This window comes from Solanum lycopersicum, chromosome 7, assembly GCF_036512215.1.
Source record: "Solanum lycopersicum chromosome 7, SLM_r2.1".
Lineage (NCBI taxonomy): Eukaryota > Viridiplantae > Streptophyta > Magnoliopsida > Solanales > Solanaceae > Solanum > Solanum lycopersicum.
In genome coordinates this window covers 60,455,722-60,480,271 of record NC_090806.1, presented here as the reverse complement: position 1 = coordinate 60,480,271, position 24,550 = coordinate 60,455,722, and the positions used below count along the sequence as shown (strand labels likewise).

General features: G+C 29.3%; 1 protein-coding gene across 2 annotated transcripts; it reads right to left on the bottom strand.

The window, feature by feature from the left end:
• Positions 1–13,880: 13,880 nt before the first annotated feature.
• On the bottom strand, positions 13,881–22,172 carry LOC101267825 (zinc finger protein CONSTANS-LIKE 10). 2 transcript variants are annotated; one of them, XM_004243551.5, is made up of 5 exons: positions 21,970–22,172; positions 20,499–21,215; positions 19,062–19,277; positions 14,883–15,184; positions 13,881–14,682 (listed from the first exon to the last, which is right to left on the bottom strand). In XM_004243551.5, exons 2-5 carry the CDS (start codon positions 21,078–21,080, stop codon positions 14,553–14,555), a joined length of 1,230 nt encoding a protein of 409 aa, XP_004243599.1. In that variant the 5' UTR covers positions 21,081–21,215; positions 21,970–22,172; the 3' UTR covers positions 13,881–14,552. The 2 variants fall into 2 exon arrangements, with proteins under 2 accessions (XP_004243599.1, XP_069143099.1); XM_069286998.1 differs by lacking the exon at positions 19,062–19,277 and having other exon boundaries at positions 21,970–22,150.
• Between the last annotated feature and the right edge of the window lie 2,378 nt (positions 22,173–24,550).

The following is a 24,550-nucleotide window of genomic DNA, read 5'->3' as shown; positions in this document are numbered from 1 at the left end:
GTCCGAATCATTCATAATCCAACATGACACTTATTTAATTTAATGAAATGAATTAAAAAATAAAGTTACATCATTTACTAAACTTTTTACACGATACTCGAATGATATTGAATCTATTAATATTTGTTTGTTTCTTATTGTTATCTATTGCTTATTTTTTTCTTGCAAGGCTACATTTGTTACTTGTTATCTTGCTAGTACAATGAATTGCCTTAGGGAAGTCCATCGTCATTGGGAGAGAGGAAAAGGAGACAACTCATCCAATGACACATGTAAAATATTGAATTCAATATTTTCAAACATAAAATTTAAATATACACATAAAAATATATATATTTAAAATTTTAATAATTATTCGAATATGAAATCACAATCTTAAAAAGTATAAATTTTTTTTTAAATAAATATGAACTCAACAAATTCAAAATTTTAAATCCGTCTCTACCAACCTGCCTCTCGCTCCATAGTCCATACTCCAACTAATGGTGTGTGCATGTGTAAGGGTACAACATGTGTGTTACTTGGTGACAATACATTACAAATTTATTCTACATATGTCCATTTAGTCACCAAATATCCTTAGCATTTAAGTTATTGGGACCCTTTTCCTCTTTGTTTCTATTCTCTCGTGCAAAAGCAAAACACACTACGTGTCTAGTTTTTGAAAGGAACATTTTCACATTCCATGTTTATGGTAGGGTGTCTTTTCACCCTTTAATCACCATCATTTTGTCCAAGTGGTTACTAGAATAATAATATATTTATTGCTTCATTCTTTAAAATCTTTCAAAACTTGTGGTTTTTATGTATACACACACACACGTACGTACACTATATGGCTTTATCACTTTTATTTGGGTTCATAGATATATGTTGGTGATATGAGGTGGATGATTTAACGTTTTGAATTATGATTTAGTTCTAACTAAATCAAGTAGCTAGCACATAGCTAGATTGGAGTCTGACATCAAGAGAAAATATATATATATGGACCAACTAATTAGAGAGTTTGAGGTTAATATCACGTCCTTAGTCTTATGTTTGTCACTTGATAACTTATTCACGAATTTAATATGTTAAGTCAATATGAGTTATAGATCGTTGAGTAAATGACAGATAAGAAAAACTGTTTGCTTAGACATTATAGATCAAAAGAGACCCTCACTCATTTGTTCGGCACAGTTCGCCTATAAATGAATGATTGTTCGTTTAGGTCTCTGATTTTAGAGAGGGTCTCCCTTTTGATTTTAAGTATTCAAAAAGTATCGTTTTGTGGCCGTATACTTGATAAATAAGTTATCTCTATTTATACTGGCAATTTATGAGCTAATGTATAAATATTAATTGATACACAACTTTCTCAATATTTATAATTCTCGCGTCTCATTAGACTCTCTACAATATTAAAACGTCTCAACGATTTTTTTTAAAAAAAAATTCATAAGAATCTAAGGTATTTAAAAAATAATCACCATATATATTTTCTAAAATCTTTCCACAAGAGCTAATCTCCCTCTTTTGTAAACATTCTACATGGAAAAAATGTGTGCCAAATAGCACCTAAGTGATATGATGATGTGGTGGGTCATCACATTAAACTAATATAACTATAAATAAGTCTAATTAAATTAAAGAGATTAATGACCTAGGTCGTCCTTTAGGAACAAATCGATTACTACGACTTGCTAATTAATGTATAATTATTAATTGATATACGAGTTTCTCAATATTTATAAGTTTCTTCTCTAGAATTTTGTCTACAACCTTAGAAGGTTCTAAGGACTTCCTAAGAAATTTCATAATTTCTAAGGTCTTTCAAGAAAAATCTCCATAGTTTTTTAGATTTTTTTTCCACAAAGTACTAGTCTTCCTCTTGTGTAAATATTCTATGTGGAAAAAATAAATGTGTCAAGTGACACCTAGATGGCATGATGATATGGTGGATCATTACATTAAATTAATATGTGTTTGAATGGTTCTAATTAAATTAAAGAGATCGATAACCTAACAATTGATGATCATTATGACTTGCCTAATTCGGTGTATCGTTTTAGTTTATGTGTCACAAAATAATTTATATATTCATTATTATGATCAATTTTTAAGATTTAGTTTCGTCAATTGACCATTTTTTACTATATGTAATTTGAAGAATCAATGAAATATTGCTAGTTACTTTCGAAAGCATTTGGATCCTTTGTTTCTTCTTTTTTTCCATTCCAATAATTAAAACTTGGCAATAAGATAATGTTTTATATTTGTTCCAAAAGATGCTTAATTTGTACTCTATCTATAATATACATGTGAATCTTAGCTCATGATCCCACTATGTATTTTTATAATAACAAAATAGACGAGGGAGAAAAAGTACCTTATGGTCATGTGGGTCTTGAAAGACCAAAATCTACTAAATGATTGATTAAAAAGTATTGGTTCCATTATTATTATTATTATTATTATTATTATTATTATATATAGTGTTTCAATTATTTATATATTCTTCTTATATAAGAAGTAAGAAGTAATAGTTAATTGATTTCTAATAAGTAGTGGTAATTTCATAAAGGTAAATTATATCTTGTATGTTGTTTTTTAATGGACAGTAAATAAGCTTTAAGATGACGCTTATTTTGGGATGAAAGGAGTAAGAGTGTGTTGCTTCTTTTGAGTTACTTATAAACTAATTAGTTGACGGACTCAACTTTTGATTGTTAGCTTGTTTTTATACTACTTCATCCTAAAATAAAGCGTCTTTCTATCGAGAAATTTTCACATATAGTCACTTTAAAATTGTCTAATTACTCTCCGTAGCTATAGTTTGATAATCAAAATTCGTAGCTACATGTTATAAGGAGGAGAGAGGCGAGCGATATTGGGAGAGAGAGAGGAGAGAGGCAAGAGAGAGAGAGAGCATGGAGCGTGATAGAGGTGAACTGTATATGTATATCAGTTAGATAATTGTATGTTATACATATATATTTGTAAATATGACAAGCGAGATTGAGAGAGACGAGAGAAATCGGGACAGGAAGGAGAGAAGCGAGCAAGATTGAGAGAGGGAGGAGAGAGGCGAGCGGAAGAGGACAGAGAGTGGGAGAGAGGTGAATTATATAAGTATATCGGTTAGAAAATTGTATATTATACACACGCATTTGTATATATGGGAAGTGAGATTGGTAGAGGGAGGAGAGAGGCAAGCGAGATTGGAGAGGAAGGAGAGAGGCGAGCGAGAGAGGCCAGAGAGGTGAATTTTATATGTATATCAGTTAGATAATTATATATTATACATATGTATTTGTATATTCTGGCGAATTATACATATACAAACGTGGCTAATTATACAAACTCGAAGTGAGCCCACGTAATTAATGTATAATGTTAGTCATGAGTGATAATTATAGCAAACTATAGCTATAATGAGTAATTAAATAGTATAAATTTAGTTAACCGTGTAATTTCCCCCTGTCTAAAATACCTCTAAAAATTTAAAAATTTAAAACTTGAAAATCAAAATCTATTTAAAATAAGTCAATTCATTTTCAAACACACTTTTATTAATGTAATAGTTTGATTGAGATTGTTGTTTAATTAAGGGGGGTCAACCATCAATAGCCTCACAATATTGCTAAAACTATTGGTTGTAATTGTCTAATAATATATATGTGCTGCAATTCACTCTCTTGTTGCCAGCAAAACGCGGGTTTGATTATAATATCAAAATCTAAATAATTTTTCAATCTTTCTACTTTTCTAAGAATATTATAACAATGAGACATTCACCATAATCCTATAAAGTGGTTGTAGACCACTCCACTTAATTCACTCCATACAACAATGTCAATATAACCACAACACTATAGAACTTATCTTTTAAGTTTTGGTGGTTAATTTCTTCCAACTTCGAAAGTGAATTAGCCTTCATTTTATCCACGTTGAACCAATGTAACATTATTGTCAATTTTTCTATTATGATAATAAACCTAAGATACTTGAAACTTCCTATCTTTTGGATGGCCTGGATATCAAGCCTTCCACTCCATCCTTTTACAGTATCACGTTATTAAAACTGCACTCCAAGAATTCTGTCCTTGTCCTACTCAATTTGATCCACACCTAAGTTTGCCTCCAATTCTTCAGCTTATCATTAACTCCGTTGTAACTCTCATAGATCAGGACTATGTCATCAACAAATAGCATATACTATAATATCTATGCCCAAAAATTGATTACTGATATATCCTTTAATATGTAGTTTAAGAAATATAGTTTATCTTTATTCTTAACATATTCATGTCTTCTTTTCTGTTTGTCTTATTTATTATTATTATTATTATATGATTATAGTTTTTTATACATATGATATGTTTCATCTAGAGTAAGTCATGTTTTGTCTAGAGTAAGTCGAAATGTAATTCAATTAGTAAATGTTGGAGCTATTACAAGAAGGAGCATTAATGGGAGTTATAAAAGTAATGATTTACGTTGTTAATTATTAGAGCCAAAATTTTCACTAAGAGGGTTCAAAATCTAAAGAAGTTAAATCACTAAGAGGATTCAAAATCTAAAGAAATTAACACAAAAGCTAACTGAATATATGCATTAAAAGTTATATTAACTATGTATAAATATGTAATTTTCTGTCGAAAAAGTTTCAGAAAAACCGTAACTGCGTATCCTTTATATTTAGTAAAAATCATAAGCTGGCCGATAGAGACCTTGCGGTCTAAATAGGCCCAAGTTCTATGAACAAAGTTTTAATTAGTACATATTCACGTGCACAAAAGAATAAAAGATAAAATCCCACGTTATTTTCACGTGTATATACTAAAAAAATTATTTGCCCAAATCCTCCCACTATGTTCGGGGCGGAGCGAGAACATATTATTAGGGTTCATTCGAATTTTTTTTATAAAAAATATTTTATATTTATATATGATTAAAATTATTTTTTATGTAGATATTTAATTCTTTTCGATTAGTTCATGTGTTCACTTATTGATATCAAATATTTATTTATATGGAGGGAAGAATCGATCAAAGAACTAAAAAAAATTATAAGAAGAAAAAAATGTACGATCATATATACATATATACGTATGATTCAACTTCAAAAGTATCAAATCTACCTTAGTAATAATATTTTTAGATGAAATGTGTTTCTCATATTAAGTTTGTATTTATAATTAATCACTTACCATATTTATTTCCTTATTAGATATTGCATGAAGACCTCTTTGCCTTTGCTTCTCTATCTGTCATGCACCACAAAATATAACTTTTTTAAGGGTTTATAGAGTAAAAAATGTCTTTATTATTCACATTAATTAAAAAGGCAAAAATCTTATTTTTCTGATGAAGAATACCTATTTTTTTACTTTTAGCTTCTTCTTTTTTAAGATAAACTTTTTCAGCCAAAAAAAAGTTTTTGAAGACACTTTTTTTAATCTTTTCTAGACACCTCTAATAATAAAAAAGAGTTTATAAGTCAAAAGTTATTTGAAATAAATTAATTCAATCACTAGTCAATTTCCTAAATGGTCACTCAAGTAAAGGGATTGTCTTAAAATATCATTTGTGTTTTATTTAAGTCCAAAATATCACTCAACTATCACTATTTTCCTCAAAATATACTTGACACTTCAAAAACATCACTCTCTACTAGTTGACATGACATGTCGTTACAGTCTTTTTTTTAATAGTAGACTAATTTTTAATTCATTAAACTCATTTAACTAAAATAATGATCATATTATTTTTAATTTTTTTGTTAATATATTAAGAATAAATTTTCATACTTAAAATCGTTTATCATAATTATCTTTTTATTTTTTATGCTATGAAGAATACCTTTTTAAAATGTACTATAATCTCATCAATTTTTAATACTTATAAACACATACATTCAAAAAAATATTGATGTACAAATCAATCATGAATGCTAATTTACTTCAGTTAATTATAAATTGTATAATAAATCAATAACATTGAAGGTCAATTAATTATTAAAAATATAATTATTTGGATGCTTTGAAATCCATATATACTTACTATATCCTTTTTTCAAATAAAATAGTAAGTGAATAATATTTATAGAAAATAAAATTTTAATCTTTATTATCAGTATATTAATCTCATATAATATATTATTGAATTAAATTAGGAAATTCAATTAATTATTAGTTTATTTATGTTTGTTAAATTGTATGAAAAGTTATAATATAATATAATATATAATAAAAGAATAAAAATAAAGATAAAATTAATAAAAGTTAAATAAGAATTTTTCTTCTTACCAATTTTTTTGTCATCCTTAAAAATTTATTTAAATACTTCATAAAATAAATTGCTTAAAATTTTGAAATAATTTAGTTAGGAATTTTAAAATATCATGTAACAAGTGCACACAGAGATTTTTTCATTGAATTTTGTTTGGTGACAATATATAAAGTTACTAGACTTTTTAATTTTTTTTTGGGTTATAATCTTCATAAATTCTCATATAATTTATATATTTATTTTGTTGAGACATAAATTTGATGAATTAAATAGGTCAATTATTTTTTTAAATGATGATTTAATGACAGAACATATCAACTAGAATTTAAGGAGACTTTTGAGGTATTTAGTATTTTAATGGATAAAAAATATAATATTATTCACTCTTTTTTTTTCTTCAAAAAAATAATAATATCGGAAGCATGAATTACCAAATACACAATTAGTATTATCATGATAGTTAATTGACCTTTAATATTATTGATTTATTATAAAAATTATGATTAATTGATGTAAATTAGTTTTCATGAATGATTTGTATATCAATATTTTTTTTGAATGTATGTGTCTATAAATATCCAAAATTGATGAAATTATAGTACATTTTTAAAATGTATTCTTCATAACATAAAAAAGAATAAAAAGTTTAGATATGATAAAAGATTTTAATAATAAACTAAAAAAATTAAAAAAATAATATGACCATCATTTTAGTCAAATGGGTTCGATGAATTAACTTAATTTATTATTAAAAAAAGACTTTAATGACATGTCATGCCAATTAGGAGAAAGTGATGATTTTGAAATGTCAAATATATTTGGAGAAAAATAGTGATAATTGAGTGATATTTTAGTCCTAAATGAAAAGACTATTCTCTTGACTTGAATGACCATTTAGGGAACTGACTCATTCAATCACTCACTGAGCTAAAAAAAAAAAATTGTCAAAAAGGCACAAGTTTAATATACCAACTTCTTAATATGAACTTATGTTTTATAAGGCATGATATATGTCTATGAAATGTTTTGGCCTTTGCAATATTATTACTCAACTTACTAAAATTTAAAAATTAAAAATCATCTAGAGATTTTTATGTGAATGAACCTTGGGTAGTAGCCAACATGCAAGTGGATCTTGGCCCAACAATCATTTTTCTATTAATGGGCCACTTTTCTTGAAGGAAAAATTAAGTGGAATGTCTTCTAATAAATAATTATAGATTTTTAGTTATATTTTTTTCATTTATTATCATTTATAATAATATTATGTTAAATTTACAATATGTAATTAAATTTAATTAAGTATGCAATGTATATGTATTATAATTATTTTTAAAAGTATATTACGCTTGTTTAGTAAAAAGTTGACACATTGTATTATAAGTGTATTAAAATGTGTGATAAATGTATTATTCATCAATAAAATGTATATTATATGTGAATAATAAATTGTTCTATGTAATATGAATTAAAAGTGATCAAATGAAAAAGATATTATTGCTATAAATGGTAAATATTTTTTTATCATTAGTATATTTATGTAAGTTTAAGAAATGGGAAAATTACATAAATTTCATAGTTTTGATATGACATTACAAATTATCCCTAATAAATTTCTAATTACGTTAATCCCTTAAGAATTAAAAAAATCAGGTATATTAATAACTAGCTCAGATTCATATATATAGTTCAAATACATTAAATAGTGACTCAAGTACATTAATATGCAGTTAGAATATATTAAAAAGTAATGAATTTTGAAGAAGCAATAGAAAAAAAAAAGTGAAACAAAAAGTATGTATTTCTGTAAATTTCTTTTCTTAAATTACAAACACATCATTCTAAATGATAATTAAATTAAATTTTAGACATGGACCACTTAAAAACTTAATTATTTCTTGATATTGACAACCTCATTTAACAACAGTAGGGTATACTTGAAGTCAATAGAAAAGTGTGGTATGATACAATATTTGAAATTTTAATTTGATAATTTTGAATTTTTTTAACAATATTACGTATAGCATTATTATATTAAACTAATTTTATATGATTTGATATTTTTAAGTTTGATTTTGATATTTTATGAAATGTTAAATCGACAATTATAATTTGTTTGACTTTAACTTGCATGCACTCATAATTATAAGTGGAAAGCTTCAAACTAAAAAGTTCAAATTATCATTTTGCTTTTCTACTAATGTAATTTTTTTTTATAATTTCATATATATATATATATATATATATATATATTGTCACGACCCAAAACGAGCCGCGAGTGGCACCCACACTTACCCTCCTATGTGAGCGAACCAACCAATCTAAACCCCAACATTTCAACCATAATAAACAGAATATAATGCGGAAGACTTAAAACTCATTAACGAAATCAATTAATAACTTCTAAAATTCAATACTTATCATTCCCCAAAATCTGGAAGTCATTATCACAAGAACATCTATCCTCAAATTACTAAATCTAAGAGTATCTAAGAAGCTAAAATAAGTAAAAGAGATGGTCCATGTCCGAACTTTAAGACATCAAGACGCGAAGGAAAGAATCCAGTCCGAGCTAGGAACAATAGCTCACCCTGAAATCTGATTATGCTGAAGTCTGGCTAGAGTTGCGATTGAGTTGAAGACGACGGTACGTTTGCTGCACTCCACAAATAACAAAGAGAAAACATACAAGTAGGGGTCAGTACAAGCACAAATACTGAGTAGGTATCATCGGCCAACTCAAAATAGAAAGCAATATACATCAAATAATATCCTAAAATCAACTACAATACTCAACAGGTAGCAGCAACAAGTACAAGGATCATTGATAATAACGCCAAGTACACCCATGAGGACTCAAGCCTCCATACCATACTCATTTGGGAAATAGGTTCATTAAATTGACTCCATTAACATAATTCAAGATTCATTCTTTTTACTATCCCGGTGTCGGAACTTGACACTCCGATCCCCTAATACTACGTGTCGGTTTGTGACACCCGATCTCTCTAATGCTACGTGTCGGTTCGTGACACCCGATCCCCTAATACTACATGTCGGTTCGTGACACCCGATCCCCTAATACTACGTGTCGGTTCGTGACACCCGATCCATTAATACTACGTGTCGATTTGTGACACCCGATCCATTAACCTCATTCTTTTAGTTCATCAAGCCTTCTTTTATATCAAGGCATCATCATTAACAGAGAGGGTTTTAGGTTTAAGCTTCACAACCTTATCTTTCCAACCCATTACAATTACATAATCACATCATGCAAGCATACAATTAAGCATATAGAAGACTTTACAATACTACCCAATACATATCATTCGCTATTAAGAGTTTACTATGAAATAGCATGAACCATAACCTACCTCCACCGAAGAATTGTGATCACGCAATCTACTTTGTCAATGCTTTGCTTTCCTCTTCATTCTTCTCTTTCTTTCGCTCGTCTCTCCCTTCTTCTCTCTGTTCTTTCTATTTTTCCTTATTCAAACCCTTTTTCTTTTACCCTAATTACCATATAATTAAGTATAAAAGATGCTAAAAGTAACCCACTATTTATTCCAAGGTTATCTCCTTTAACCCCCAAGTAATTGAATTATTAACATTAACCCACTAACTTTATAATTATAAGCAGGAATAGTCCAAAACGCCTCTTAAAGCTTTTAACAGAAATCCGACTCAGTCAGGGTTACGCAGCCTGTGACGGCCCGTCATGCCTGCGACGGTCCGTCCTGCTGCTTCCGTCACAAAGTTCAGAGACTAAATTTCTCTATAGGGTCTGTGACGGTCCGTCGTGCCCACGACGGTCCGTCCTGCCATGTCGTCGCGAAGTTCAGAGAGTTGTTCTCAGTACCCAAATTTTTAGATTCTAAGTGTTTTGGAACGAGACCCCCTCGACAGTCCGTCGTGCCCATGACGGTCCGTCGTGAAATCTGTCGATCCAGACAGTTATTACCAGAATAAACTCTACTGTTCAAAAACGACTAAACAGATCGTTACATGTATATATATATATATATATATATATAGGCGTCTTTGGCTTTATGATAGAAAGCTCGCCGGAGAAAGCCAGGTGCCGTAGGTAAGCTCTATTTGGCCCGGAGCATTGATTTCCCATAACGAATAGGCTAGCTCTATCTCTCAATTACCTATCCTGTGCTCGAGAAGGTCCCTCAGTTCCTCGGCAGCACCTCGAGGTGCATTTAGTTGTCTTACATGAGACGAGGGATATTCCCCACTCCATGGCATGACACCTTTCGCTCATCCATTCCGCCCGTCCAGACGCGGCGCCCTTTCTCATTATCATCTACCGATGATTTTACATCAACAAGTAAAGGAAAAAAGAAATTATTTAGTACTTACTTTTGATACTAATTCAAATTGCGTTGCTGTGTCAGAAGAAGGATAGCTATACTGATTTGGTATACACTAAAGACGCCCTCAGTACAATATTGACGATCTCACAAAGATTAAATTTCAGTTAATTGTCATTTACTGATCTCATCTTTTACGGAATCGATCTCCTTTGACTGTACAAGAATACCTATTTGTTCGTTTACCGGGTTCAGCACGAAATCATAAATAAGCTTTACCAAGAATTGCCAAGCATTATATATATATATATATATATATATATATATATATATATATATATATATATGTATATATATATACATATATAATCTTCTTATTCACATTTCAAAATTTTGACCTTTCAAATTTTTCACACAAATTTTAAAAAAATACAAAAATAAGTGATTATTCCTTAAAGACAAGGAATTAAAGTAGATTCATATATCTTTTAAAGTTAAATTTTATCTCTATCTTTTTTATATTTATTTTAATAATATTTGACATTTCAATTTTTCATGTGTCTTTATATTTCCGTTATTTTGTTTTATAAATTTAACTTTTTTTAAAAAAAATTGTTTACTATTCCTATAATTATTGTGTGTAGGAACACTAAAATTTATTTCACTCAATAAATTTTCTTTCTTTCATCTTCCAATAGTAACTTCCTTTTACATTCTTCATTCATATTTTAATATATAAAATTTCTTTGTTATTATTATTGTATATAGTTTAATCTTCTCAATAATACTTAAATTTGATCATTCTTTTCATATTCATTAAATACTTTATGAAGTGTATCATAAGGTGGGTTTGTCCAATTATTTCATTTGCCTTCTTTGATTAGATTTTTCCTCTATAAAGAGTCTACTTTAGTTAAATCTATTCAAATACAATTGATTTAGCTACAAATATTGATCAAGACTTTTTGTATTATTGCTAAGATAGCAGAATATTCACTTCTTTTAGTATAATATCTACATATGAAAAGCTTTTGTTGCAATAAAAATTCAAATTCATATATAAGTTGATCTGTGAATGCCTTTTGCATACTTGAACTTTGAAATGTGGACATAGACTATGCTTGGAGCACATAGGTTCATAGTTGATTGTGTGTTCATGTAGTTTACTGGTATGAAATAACTCGCGTTATACGTGTTCGAGAACTAGTAATAAAAAAACACAAAAGGGCTTAAAATACCTCCATTCACCTATTGGCTCCAAAATATCTTTTCAACCACTTATTGGCTCCAAAATACTCTTGACATCCACCTTTGGGTTCAAAATTGACCACTTATTTAACGGTTTCATATTTAAAATATTTCAATATTTTTTAAGTAGTTGGCGCTCGACTATTAGATATAATTTAATTTATTAATATCATTTATAAACCAACCCACTACCGACCCATTACTAATGAAACCTCACCCAATTAATAAACATCAATAGAATTCCCTTTCAAGCTTGAATTCAAATTTTATGATTAAAAGTAAAGAAGTAGTACATCCCAAATTAATTTATGCACTTTTTAAATATAATTTTATAAATATTTATTATTTGTTTTAAATACTTTAATATATTCTTTTTTTAAAAAAATTATCTATTAAGTAACATCACATAATTGAGAGAAATGAATAATTAAGATGAACATAGTCATATTTTTAAGTTTATCAGTAAATTTATTTTAGACACTTGAATTATAATATGTTTTGATTGAGGACTTGATTGTATGATAATGTACTTCTTTAGATATTTTCGCCTCAAATTTTTAGAAACACTCATTGACAATAGTTCTGTTGTTGCATTAGTAATGGAGCGGGTTTATTAATTGGGTGTGATTTAATTAGTAATAGGTAGATAGTAGATTGATTTTGTAAATTATATTATTAAATTATATTATAACAATATTTGAGCGCTATCTATTAAAAAATTATTTAAATAGTTTAAATATATAATCGTTAAATAAGTGATCAATTTTGAACCCAAAGGTGGATGAGAAGGGTATTTTGGAGCCAACAGGTGGATGGGAAGTAATTTTATTCCATTTTTAATACTTTAAGGGTATTTTAGGCCCTTTTCTGGTAAAAAGAGTAATGACTGATGAAACATAGGGTGCAATCACAATAGAACAACCAAAATTCATTTGAAAGTCTGAACTCTATTTATTTTACAGAGTAATAGTATTAATACAAGGGAAAAGTGTCAAAAATGTCATAAGACTATGTGAAAGGAATAAAAAATCTCTTCGTTTATACTTTGGTTTCAAAAAAAAATCCCTCCCGTCAATATTTTGGTATAAAAATGCCCTTAAATTCAATACTTTGGTTCAGAAATGATCTTACAGTTACTAAATTGGTCAAAAATGTCCTTTTTCAAATATATATATATATATTTCTTTTTATACATATCTTCTTCCTAATTACTAATATTAAAGAACATTGTTATTGTTTTCTTTATTTTAATATCACTTTGACAAATAAAGTGTAGGATTTTTTCTTCATAATCTCATTTTATCAATTAAAATGGAATAACTTCATGTACCCTTTCAGTAGATAATATATGTTATATATATATAAGGTCATAGTATATCCATCATAAAAAAAAATCATAATAAGATAAAAATAAATAATATATTTTATTTGGAAAATGTGCATTTATGACCAATTAAATAACAATAAGGACATTTTTGAATCAAAGTATTGACGGTAAAAACATTTTTTGACGAAACTACAGATGCAAGATATTTTTATTCCTTTCGCATAGTTTAAGGGCATTTTTGACCCTTTTCTTTAAGATAATGTATGTTGATTGTATGTGTAATTATAAACTTTGATATTTCGCTATTTTCTTTATGGACATCGAATACCACATCCAATACTAAAAAAAATTACAATGAATTCCAACACCATATCATATATCGTAATATCAAAACCGCAATATTAAATATTTCAATTTCAATATGATACTTCAATATCTAGTTGCCAATAAGGTTGGAATATGAAGATGTTTTAAATGATTGGGAGATATATAGTTGCTGAAAATTTGCAAGTTGTGGAGCAATTTCAAAGGCCAACTACACAACAAGATGATATATAGCATCTACCTCCCCTCCCCATACATTTCTTTGATTTTAAGTTCTTTAAAAGTGACTTAAAACTCTTCAAAAATTTCAGCTGTAGTGAAAAATTGAGAAACAAGCTGTGATAATATCAGAACAATATTTTCTATCATATGCTAATACATTTTATAGGACAAAAAATGAAAAAATTACAATTTAAGGTGCATCTGTCATCTGTACAAAGTGGCCATAATATACATGATAGTACTATACATATTAGACAAGGAATCTCAATCCTCAAACATAAAGCACAGATGAAAACTTAGAATGTGTTGCTCATTTTTATTTCTTAACTTCTAAACACTGCCTATAATATACATAACAGTAAGGGGAGCTCAAGGGCAGGTGAATTTGTATAGGGACATGAATAGTGTTAAATCCACATAGTATGAGTTGTGTAAGACCAGAAGCAAGCTCGACGAAACCCAGTATTATCGAAATGCAACATAAATACAATTGAGAGAACATATCTTGATTGATTTCTGGAGAGAACGCCCATCGCGTTGTCTACAGATGACCAAGTTCTTTCTCTGCAGCACTCTTAAATTTTGATTGACATAAGGAGTGCACATCTATCTTTTTTCTTTTTCTGGATGATGAAGTTTGGACCTAAAGAGGAGGAACAGCGAACTCTGCATTCTAGATTCAAGCTTCCAATGATTGGAGACATTGTATCCACTGAGAAACAACCTACTCTTTGTCACTGCAACAATAAATACAATTTATTTGCTTCAAACTTCAACCAATTGTCTCTATGCTTTTCTCCTCGTGTGTACTACGAGGAAATGTTTTATGATCAATAGCTTCTGGTTTGGTGCAGTGGATCATAGTCATAAGCATCACCATCCTTGACAAACCGTCCTTTTACACGTCTTCTTACTTCTGCTCTTGCCTTGCGAGAAACATATCTCACTCGTTTGTCAAATCTATAAAAAGTAAAGTCATAAAAAAATAAGAAAAAGGTGAAAAGAGAACCAAGTAAAAAGCCTACAACTCGAGAAATCTTCTGGGATTATGGACATAGCCTACATGGCCAAGACAACTCTAACATAAGTGTATCAATCAAATCATGGAGTGCAGAATCACTAACTAGCCCTTTTTTATGCGCTTATAAAAGAAAACTTACTGACGTGTCTTCTTCTTTTCCTTGTAGCGCGATACAGCATCACTCCTGCTAGTTGATGGCATTGAACTTTCAGGACATGGCGGATGCCAGGATGGCTCTCCCATGCGAAGCATTGAGGAAGCTCCACAGTCTTGACAATCTCCAGCATTGCTCTCTCCCGTGAGGTTTGAAAATGAGAAACTGGATTGTTGCATTGCAAAGCAAAGGGTAGGAGGTTCTGTCTTACAGCTCATCATTGATTCTGCCGATGCTGCATTGCTACAAGCTGACTTCACCGCGTTTACCTTTCCCACTGCTGACCCCTGGTAAACAATGATAGATTTGTGTTCATCCATACTTTGAAGAAATTACATAAACTTTTCACCATAATATCCCACAGATTCTCTACTTTTTTGTATACCTCTCTTATGCAGGAGCTTTTCCATTATCTACGATAACCTAGACTTTCACCATAAAAGACAAAGTATAATCAAACTAGAATAAGTAGTAATAGAAGACGAGAAACAATCACACAGATATAAAACACTCACAAGATGAGAGGTCATGCAGAGTTATAAAGAAAGAATTGATATCCTGAAATATATGAAATCCCACTTATTCATTTTTTTAGCATCTTTTGTTAGACCTTAAGAGCCGAACAAAACAGTTCATACCATCAGCAAACAAGAAGGACATCATCCAGCAATAAAGATATGAAATAGCTATGTTTTATATGCACTTGTCACAATTAATCAGAATCACACTCAAAACTTTCTATAGAACAGCAATCCAGACAACATTAGGACCATAACAGAGCCACTTGATGAAGTTTAGATGAAAAATGCAAAAGTGAATATCACTGTCAAGAAGTTGATTCAACTCCAAGAATTCCCTAAAAATTGATGTCTCTGTCGATCAGAACATAAAGCTAGAAAATATTTCATATAAAAAATTAACATGCAGATATCTCTGCTTAGGAAGTTGATCCTTTTAACTTTTAAGAAAGCCCTGACTAATTGATTATGTTCATGATGGATAACTCAATGTGAATCTAGAAGTTAATATCTTCATACTCCACATAAATATCAAACATGAGCAGACCTAGACAAACTTGTTGTGCCATAATTTATTGATACCAACTATAGCATACATGGAATTTAAAAAAAAACAAGGAAATGACTAGAAATCATATTCAAACTCACTTTAACTGAGAGAGAAAATAATTTTCGATCGTCTGAAGACTAAAATAAGATTGATGAGCCACAAAATTTCTGTCACTGTCAGCTTTGGTAATCACTTGGAAGCTTACAAATAAAATGTCAGAAATCGATTAAGAATCAGTTACTCTCCTAGAGAAATCATGATTGTATGTGAACATATATCTAGTCAGTTCAACCCCCAATCATGAAAGTGGAAACTATTATAATCATCGCAAGAAGACAATCTTAGTAGATATTAGATTTGAGATAACTGATTTGACACATATCAAAGATCCAAAGTTAACTGATTTAAGATGTATCTGTACATATGAATCCTTTAGAGAGTAGTGAACTTACTGCGTCCAACCCCAACCCACCCTATCTCAGCCAGTTTATATGTATATGTACAAGCAAAACATACATATACACAAGCATACATAAACATAGAATTGTGTAAACAAGGATATCAACTCTCATCCACGATAATAAATTATAATCATGTAAAACAGACAATCTTATCAGACATCAGGTTTGAGATAATCGTTCTATCAAAGGCCCAAAGTTAACAGATTTAAGATGCTCCTATACATATGAATCCTTTCAATGAAAAAGTAGTGAATTTTTCTATTGCTTGATAAGTTAGCTTTCAACCCCTACCCACCCTACCCCATCTAGTATATATTTTTATATATACAAGTAAACATACACATACACACGCATACATATACAAACATGCATATAAACAAGGACATAAACAAAAAAAGATATTTCACAGATCACAAGCTGTATGATGTCTCAATATTTATGCAAGAGTATTCTATCAACTCATATCCAATAAAATAAATTCCATATCTGAAAGGAGGTGAATGCAGGGGCAAGAGTTTGTATAAACAACATAAGAGTGTGACAAAGTGCGCCAGCCTAGAAAAATTACAACCTTTAGAAGATTAATTATTTAAAATATGCTAATAGATTTCTTAACAAAAATTTCAAAAGATGGAATTGTATCATGTAGTTGATATTCTTAGTTACAGTAAAAAGAAAGAAAAATGTGATACAAAATTTGCAAGATCAAAGCGCATGAATCAGATTGTCTATGTGTCGACCTACAGTACTGTTAACCTACCATAATGAAAGGTCCAACAGATTGGTATTATGTAAAATTGTCTTGTCATAATACATGATTACACTAGATAAATATATTCAACCCTCAAACCCTGAAATCGGCTTCTGAACCATCAATCATCAAATTGTAGGGGGTAACATCATTGCTTATACAGAAAAATCTATTTTCAAGCACTTTAACCAGATGATATATTTATTGGTAGCATTCATCGATCTGCAGTACTAACATTTACAGAAACCTTTCTGATGCTATTCATCTGTTATACCATTGTCGTATCTACTAGGTTTTCTGAGACAATAACATATGCACATGCATTAGATAGTTCAACAATGGCTATGGAATTGAAAAGATCCCTCCATCATTTGAAATGGTACTAGTGATCTACAAAAATCACATGGTTCCAGTTGGATGATTCATTTTATGTTGCAAATACCTCATTAAGTAAGTGGCAGATGTAGGAGTAGGAAATACAAACTCAAATGGATCTATCTAATTTTATCTTTATTTGTGTTGTGTGTATGTTTTTTACTTTTCCAACTAAGATTTAGCATGTCTAAGTCTGCCAACCCATAATATATAATTTACGTAAATATTGTGTTGCATGTTATGCTTTATTCCTTTAGAGTTGTTAAAAATCATCCATTAGAAGTTTTACTTATTCGGTGTTTATTCTTCTTTGTAATCATGATTCAATCAAAATTCTAGAGTTCTTATGATTTGTAACTTCACCGAAATAAGAATATCAAATTAGAAACCTACTCTAATATCTCTATGAAACATTCGGTAAACATCAAATGTGTCTATTCTATTTCAAGGTAACCAAACCCTGCTAAAAGAATATTGCAACATTGAAAAAGACAAAAACTCTCGCACCAACCTATTTCTCGAAGCAGATAAAATCTGATGCTTCTCCATATTAAGACTGGGATGAAAATCCATATTAAAGCTACTTAAAAGGAGACTATTGAATTTAGAGGAATAATAGAATTTCAGAAATTAGAATCAAGTCTAGAGAAGAGGACATTGGGAAGGCATCAGAAAATACATTTGATGAGCATCTCTGGCTTATCAAAAATATAAAAACAAAATCATGCTTCAACAAGTAAAAGGGTGGATGACTATCTAGTTCATAACTAATGGTAAGGAGAACATCAAGAACATACAATTTTATTTGAATTTGGACAAAGTAACAGTAATAATGATGGTTAATATTTTTAAAGGCGGGGGCGTGAGGCAAGACGTTTTATGCGGTACAGGGCGAGACGTAAGCCTCGAGACACAGGGCGTAAATCTTATCGATTTACGAGCCGTAGTCTCATATATATTCAATTTTATAATTTTATTACTAAGAAAATAAGCAAAAGTAAACTTTCAATTATTTTACAAATAAATTTTAATAAATAACTTATAATATATAGAAAAAAATATTATGATTTTATTTGATAAAGGTTTTAATAACCAAAAATGAAGAAAAAAATATTACAATTATTGAGAAATATCACTACACCAATTATTTAATATATGATTTAAAACAAAAAAGATTCAAAAACCAAAAAATAAAAATAACACCTATGGTGTACGTTTTTACACCAAGGGCTTGCATTTTTTATGCTTGGAGCTTACTCTCCAAATTCTAAGACTTAGGCCCTAAGGATCTACAGCTTCAATTTGTGCCACAGAGCATTTTTAGTATGCCCCGCTCCGAGACTCGCTTGAGACTCACCTCAAAAAATATTTTTGAAAACACTTATCATGGCTTTCCTCATTTTCAAAGAACTAATAGTACGCAAAGTTATTTGGGGGGTTGATGAATGATGAATAAACAAAAGCAGATAATGTTTTCAGAATGCAGTAATACTATAAAGTATGAACCACCTCGACAGCATTGACACCCTGGAAGCTGGACTCAGCAACTGACATGTCCTTCATCCCAAAGAAGTCATCAATATCTTCATTCTTAAACAGTTGATCACAATTATCAATAGAAACACCAAATAGCTCTTTATAATTTTCAATACTTAAGTCCACTTCATCCATATTGAAATCATCATAAAAAGGATCATTGTAGCCTTTTGTTCCAGAATTTTTCACCTGAAGATACAAATATGACGTAAAGGAAACTCTCAACAAGTGACAAAAAGAGAAACATCCAGACTTGAACCAGATAAAAGAAATCTTTTGAGAAGAATTCAATCTCTACTAGCCAACCCTCCTACACACACACACACAATTTGTTGGAAGTGAAAAAATAAGCAATATATGCTAAAGTTGCTTGATCTGAAAAGTGATATATAAATCAACGGAACAAAAAAAAAATATAAGAAACAATTCCTAGAAGCTATCATTAAGTAGGAATATTCAAATAAAAGAAGTTATCATCAGCGGGAATAGTTCTAGATGGAAAATATCAAATGAAACAGAGAAAAACATGTCCTAGAGAGAGGAATGCACTAAATTTGAGGTGCAAATTCTTCACATCTATAACCTTCTCAGTTAGTTATGAAATCGACAAGATATAGAGGGTTAACAAATCCAGAGAATTCATGGAAGAACAAAATCATCCTTCACCAATTTATGGGGATGCAACATGCAATAACATTTCAATGCTAAATTAAAATGTGGAATCGTTGTCTGAAGACAGATGAAAATATCAAATACTATACACCCTCCGTCCCATTTTACATGATGCTGTTTGCCTAGCCACGGAATTTAACAAAGAAAGACATATACTTTTGAAATTTATAGTCTAAAACAAGCTATAGATATTTGTGTGGCAACAATTTGTCGCACTAGGATAAAATGAAAAGTTTAAAGTAAAATTCTTTCTACTATATATAAAGGAATAATTCTTCTTGGATTAGACTAAAAAGAAAGTACAACAATAAACCCAGTAAAATCCTACACATGAGCGTAGGGTATGAGGAGGGTAGAGTGTATGTAAAAGGAAAGTGCATCAGAAAAAATGGGATAGAGGGAGTAAATTGTATCTATATGCTTTGGCATCTGAACCTCTTAGAACTCCGTTAATCTCCTATTTAGTATGATAAAAAAAAGGGATTTATGGCACTGAAAAATCCAAAATTGATTCTGCCGGTACATCCTGAGGAATAATGAGGAGCAAGACAACCTTAGCTTCAAAACCAGCAACAAAAGAGTAAGAAGAACAGTGAGTTGTTCATTGGTAGTAAGTGCTATACATCACAGAACATGATAATAATACATTTTGGTGAGCAAAATTAGAAATGAAATTTCAGCGATGTATCTATATTGCTTCAATCGTGAACAAAATGCATATCTAAGAACTTAGATTACCTTAGACCAAGTTAAATTTGTGGAAGCAACAAGCAGTTCAACATTGGGAAGCTCGTTATCAAGACTAGGCATAGACGATCCCATGAAAGGGGCAGACTTGACTAGATTATGCAAATCCTTTGCTTCATCAGAAGATATGTCTTGAGATTTTTCCTTTACTTGAGGATGTTGGCTATCCCCAGGTTGGCAATCAGTGATGCTCATTGAACCCATCCCTTGCTCACAAGTCGAATCACAAACTGAAGGGTCACCTAGAATAAATGACCAGATAGTAGAAAGCTCCACCGCCGAAGGACACCCTGTATAACAACTAAGTGCTTGTCTCTTATGTGTTGAACATGTACCAGAACTAGCATGAGCCAACCAATCACAATTCTGGCATAGAGAGACCCTCTCCTCGACACATCTGAAAATAGCTGGTTGGGAATTGCATCTTTCACATACAAGTGTTCTGGAATGACGTTGTGACAGGGCATTTGCAGAATGGATATTCCGATCACACGACAAACACAAGCAAGCTGAATCAGACCGGCAATAGACAATTGATCGTTGCTCCCCACAATACTCACATATATAACCCATTACCTTCTTCCCCTAGTTTTTTCTAAGATGAAAAATGGTGTACAAATATTCAATTCTCTGGTAGAAAATTATAGCTAAAACCTCTGAGCAATAGAAATTGCTCTCCCCAAAGCAGAAATGAATTTGTGCAACTAACTGTTACAAGGAAATAGAATCTGCATCATTAAAGGTGACACCTAAAAAGAGAAGCAAATTGAAACAGAATACAAGTCTATCTTCATATCTCGAATTCTCGATATGCCTAATCTAAACAAAAAATAAAATAAAATTTATCACATATCTCAAGAACTGAACTTAAATCATAGGAAAAAAAACAAAATTCTATTTTGGAATAATACACAGAGTGGCACTTGAAAAGGAAAAGGCAAGGAATAAAAGTTGTCAATCAAAAAATGGGAAAAGGTGCTCCAAATAAATAGGAATGAAGATTCCAAAAACAAAAAGCTGAGAATTTTTCACAGAGCCACATTTTGTCTATTTTTAAGCATCATTATCTACAATCAAAATTATATATTTTAGTTTATCATTACTACATAGTTTGGGAACTTGATAAACCAAAACTAGAAGAAATTAATAGAACATCTCCAGCAAGCTAACCAAAAAAAAAGAGTATTTAAACAAACAAAACAGAATCAAACTCAATTTAGCTTAGACGGAGAATTTTAAGCTCAAGCTACAAACAAGGATAAAAAAAACTACATACAAGAAGAAAAGAAAAGTTCATAGAACAACTGATAAACAACAAAATTCTCACATGAACAGTAAATATTCTCCAAATTATGAGGAATCCACAAAAAAACAGATGATGAAAGAAGAGAAACAGAGCAAACCCCATATCATTTCAAAGGTAGAAAAACAAAGAAAATCAAGAAAGCAACAAACTTTTTACCTAAATTAACAGAAGAGGTGGCAGAAAAGAATTTACACAGTACACAAGAAACCAAGTAAACAAATAGATAAACCCCTTTTAGTTTACAGCTCCCATAAACCCTAAAACTTGATAAAGTTGAGACCTTTCCAGTCCAATCAGTGCTGGTTTTGGAAGTTTGTATTTCTATAAGAAGAAGAATTGTGAAGTTGCTGAATGCTGATGAGTTGTCAAAAAGTGCAGGAGAGAGAACAAGGTTGTTATGTGGGACCCTGTCACTTTCATGAAAGGAAATATTTAGCCCCCCACCCACCCCCCATGGGGTTCTCATTACTATTTTCTCTTTTTTGATTTATTACTTCCTTCATTTTAATTTAACAAATAATTTAAGAAAATTAAAAAAGAAAATGACTTTTATAATCTTATATTAATTAAAGATACATAGAAACTATTAAAATATTTTTAAGTTTTTTTTTAAAAAAAACAAAGACATTATTTTTAAAATGGATTCAAAATAAACAACACAAATAAATTAAAATAGATAAAGTATATATTTATTTTTGAATTCTACTCCATGATAAAGAAATAGAGAATATCAAACATATATAAGAAACAAAAAGTCAAAATTGACCATACTAATAGATAGAAAAAAAGTTTCATTTTTAGAGAACAAACTTCTCATCGTCTTTGGAAAATTATCTAGAAATATCACTTCTGTTTATTTTAGAATTCTAATATTATTCAACTTTATCTATTTTGCTTGAAATATACTGATACAGAAAAATATTATCTCTCTCCTAAGCTTATGTTGAATTTTTTAAATCTTGCTTATTTTTTGTGTAAAAACTTTTTTTTACCATGAACAAGAAATCTTTGATTTTTCACCGTGAACAAGTAACAGATGTTTATAGTTTGTATAAAAATCAACATTCCTAATATTTAGCTAATTTATCTCTAAATATCCAACTAAATCTATTGTCTTCTTTATCAGCTTTAAGAAATCAATTTAATTTTTTCCTCAACAAAACTAAATTTTTGTTCATAACTTTGAAATTATCAAAAATTCCTAGTGCACAATTTCATTTTAAATATGTAAAGACCATTATTTATATCAGGTGTTTAATTTGTTAGAAAATTATATTATATATATAAGTAGAATAATAAATAAACTAGTTAAATAATATATTTTAAACACTTAAAGTCAATAATATGATGTAATGCAATGTTTTTAGATGCAAATACATGTAAACTTCTGGTGTTCATGTGTTTGTATTATCTCACTAATAGTAACTTTATTTTCATTTTTTAAGTAGACCAGACTCATTTTAGCGCCTATATCACCTTTTTTTTTTTTTACACAAAGCTATATAAATAGTTGAACATAAATATTGTTAATTTTATTTTTCTTATAGAAAGGATTTATTTAATCATAAAAAAAAAATATTTTACATCACTGAAATGATTTTTTTAATAGTACCTAGCATAACTCAAACAACACTTTCATCCATATTTTCTAACACTTCCAAATAATCTCAGTCAATTTGAAAATAATTTAAAAAAAGAGAGTAGAGAAAAATGTTTTTTAATAAACTATAACTACTTATAAATATGGAGTTGAAACGAAATTTGATTGGCTAAACTAGTTGTCTAATTTTTAAGAGAGTGAAGTGGAGGACGATCAAGGACAAAAATTTAATTTCACGCTAATAAAAATTTATGAAAAAAGATAATAAATAATTTTAGAATTATCTTTCTATATATGAAATGAATAATGATCAAGGGCAAAAATATAATTTCACGCTAACAAAAATCTACCAAGAATGATAACAAAAAAATTAAACAATTCTAGAAATATCTTAAGTAATTGTTATTATCATTAACTTATTTTGTTGTTACTTCATTTCCTTTTTATTTCATTGTAAGTTATTGTTGTATCTATTTTATTATTATTCTATTTTAGTATTACTTTAATTTAATTCTTAATATTTTTTCTATTCAATATGCTTGTTAAAAAACCTACTTTGTATATAAAAATATCACGAATTAATTATTTCAATTCTTATTTTGGCTCTAATTAATATACTCGAAATAAATTAGTGTGATAAAATTAATAATATAAATTAGATTGAAATTAAAGAAAAAGATGTTAAAAGTAACTTTACAAATAAAATAAATAGAATGATATATTTGTATTAAAGATGACCAAAAATAAAAATGTAATTTCATTCTAATAAAAATTTATTAAGAAAAAATAATTTTAGAAACATCTTTATATATAAAGTGAATGGTGATCAAAGGTAAAAATTTACTCATGCAAGCAAAAATCTACGAAGAATGATAACAAGAAAATTAAATAGTTCTAAAAATATATTTAGGTATTATTATTAGTATTAACCCGTTTTTGTTATTTCTTTTTTTTATGAGTTATTGTGATATCTATTTATTATATGAAAGTTAATAAATAATGATTACGCTTAGCTCTTTATAATTATATATCAAGTATAACATTAGGTGGAACCAATCAAAATTAAAATTAAAATTTATATGTATATTAAATTTTGTGTATTGAAATATATTTTAATTTTGTGATCTTTAATATGCT

Bases quoted from the DNA above. Each gene is read 5' to 3' on its own strand.
- LOC101267825 (XM_004243551.5), bottom strand. From the start codon at position 21,080: ATGGGTTATATATGTGAGTATTGTGGGGAGCAACGATCAATTGTCTAT. The intron at 15,185-19,061 runs GTGGTTCATACT...ATTGTTTACCAG, and splicing joins AGGGTGTCAATGCTGTCGAG to GGGTCAGCAGTGGGAAAGGT. The intron at 14,683-14,882 runs GTAAGTTTTCTT...TACTTTTTATAG, and splicing joins GAAAAGAAGAAGACACGTCA to ATTTGACAAACGAGTGAGAT.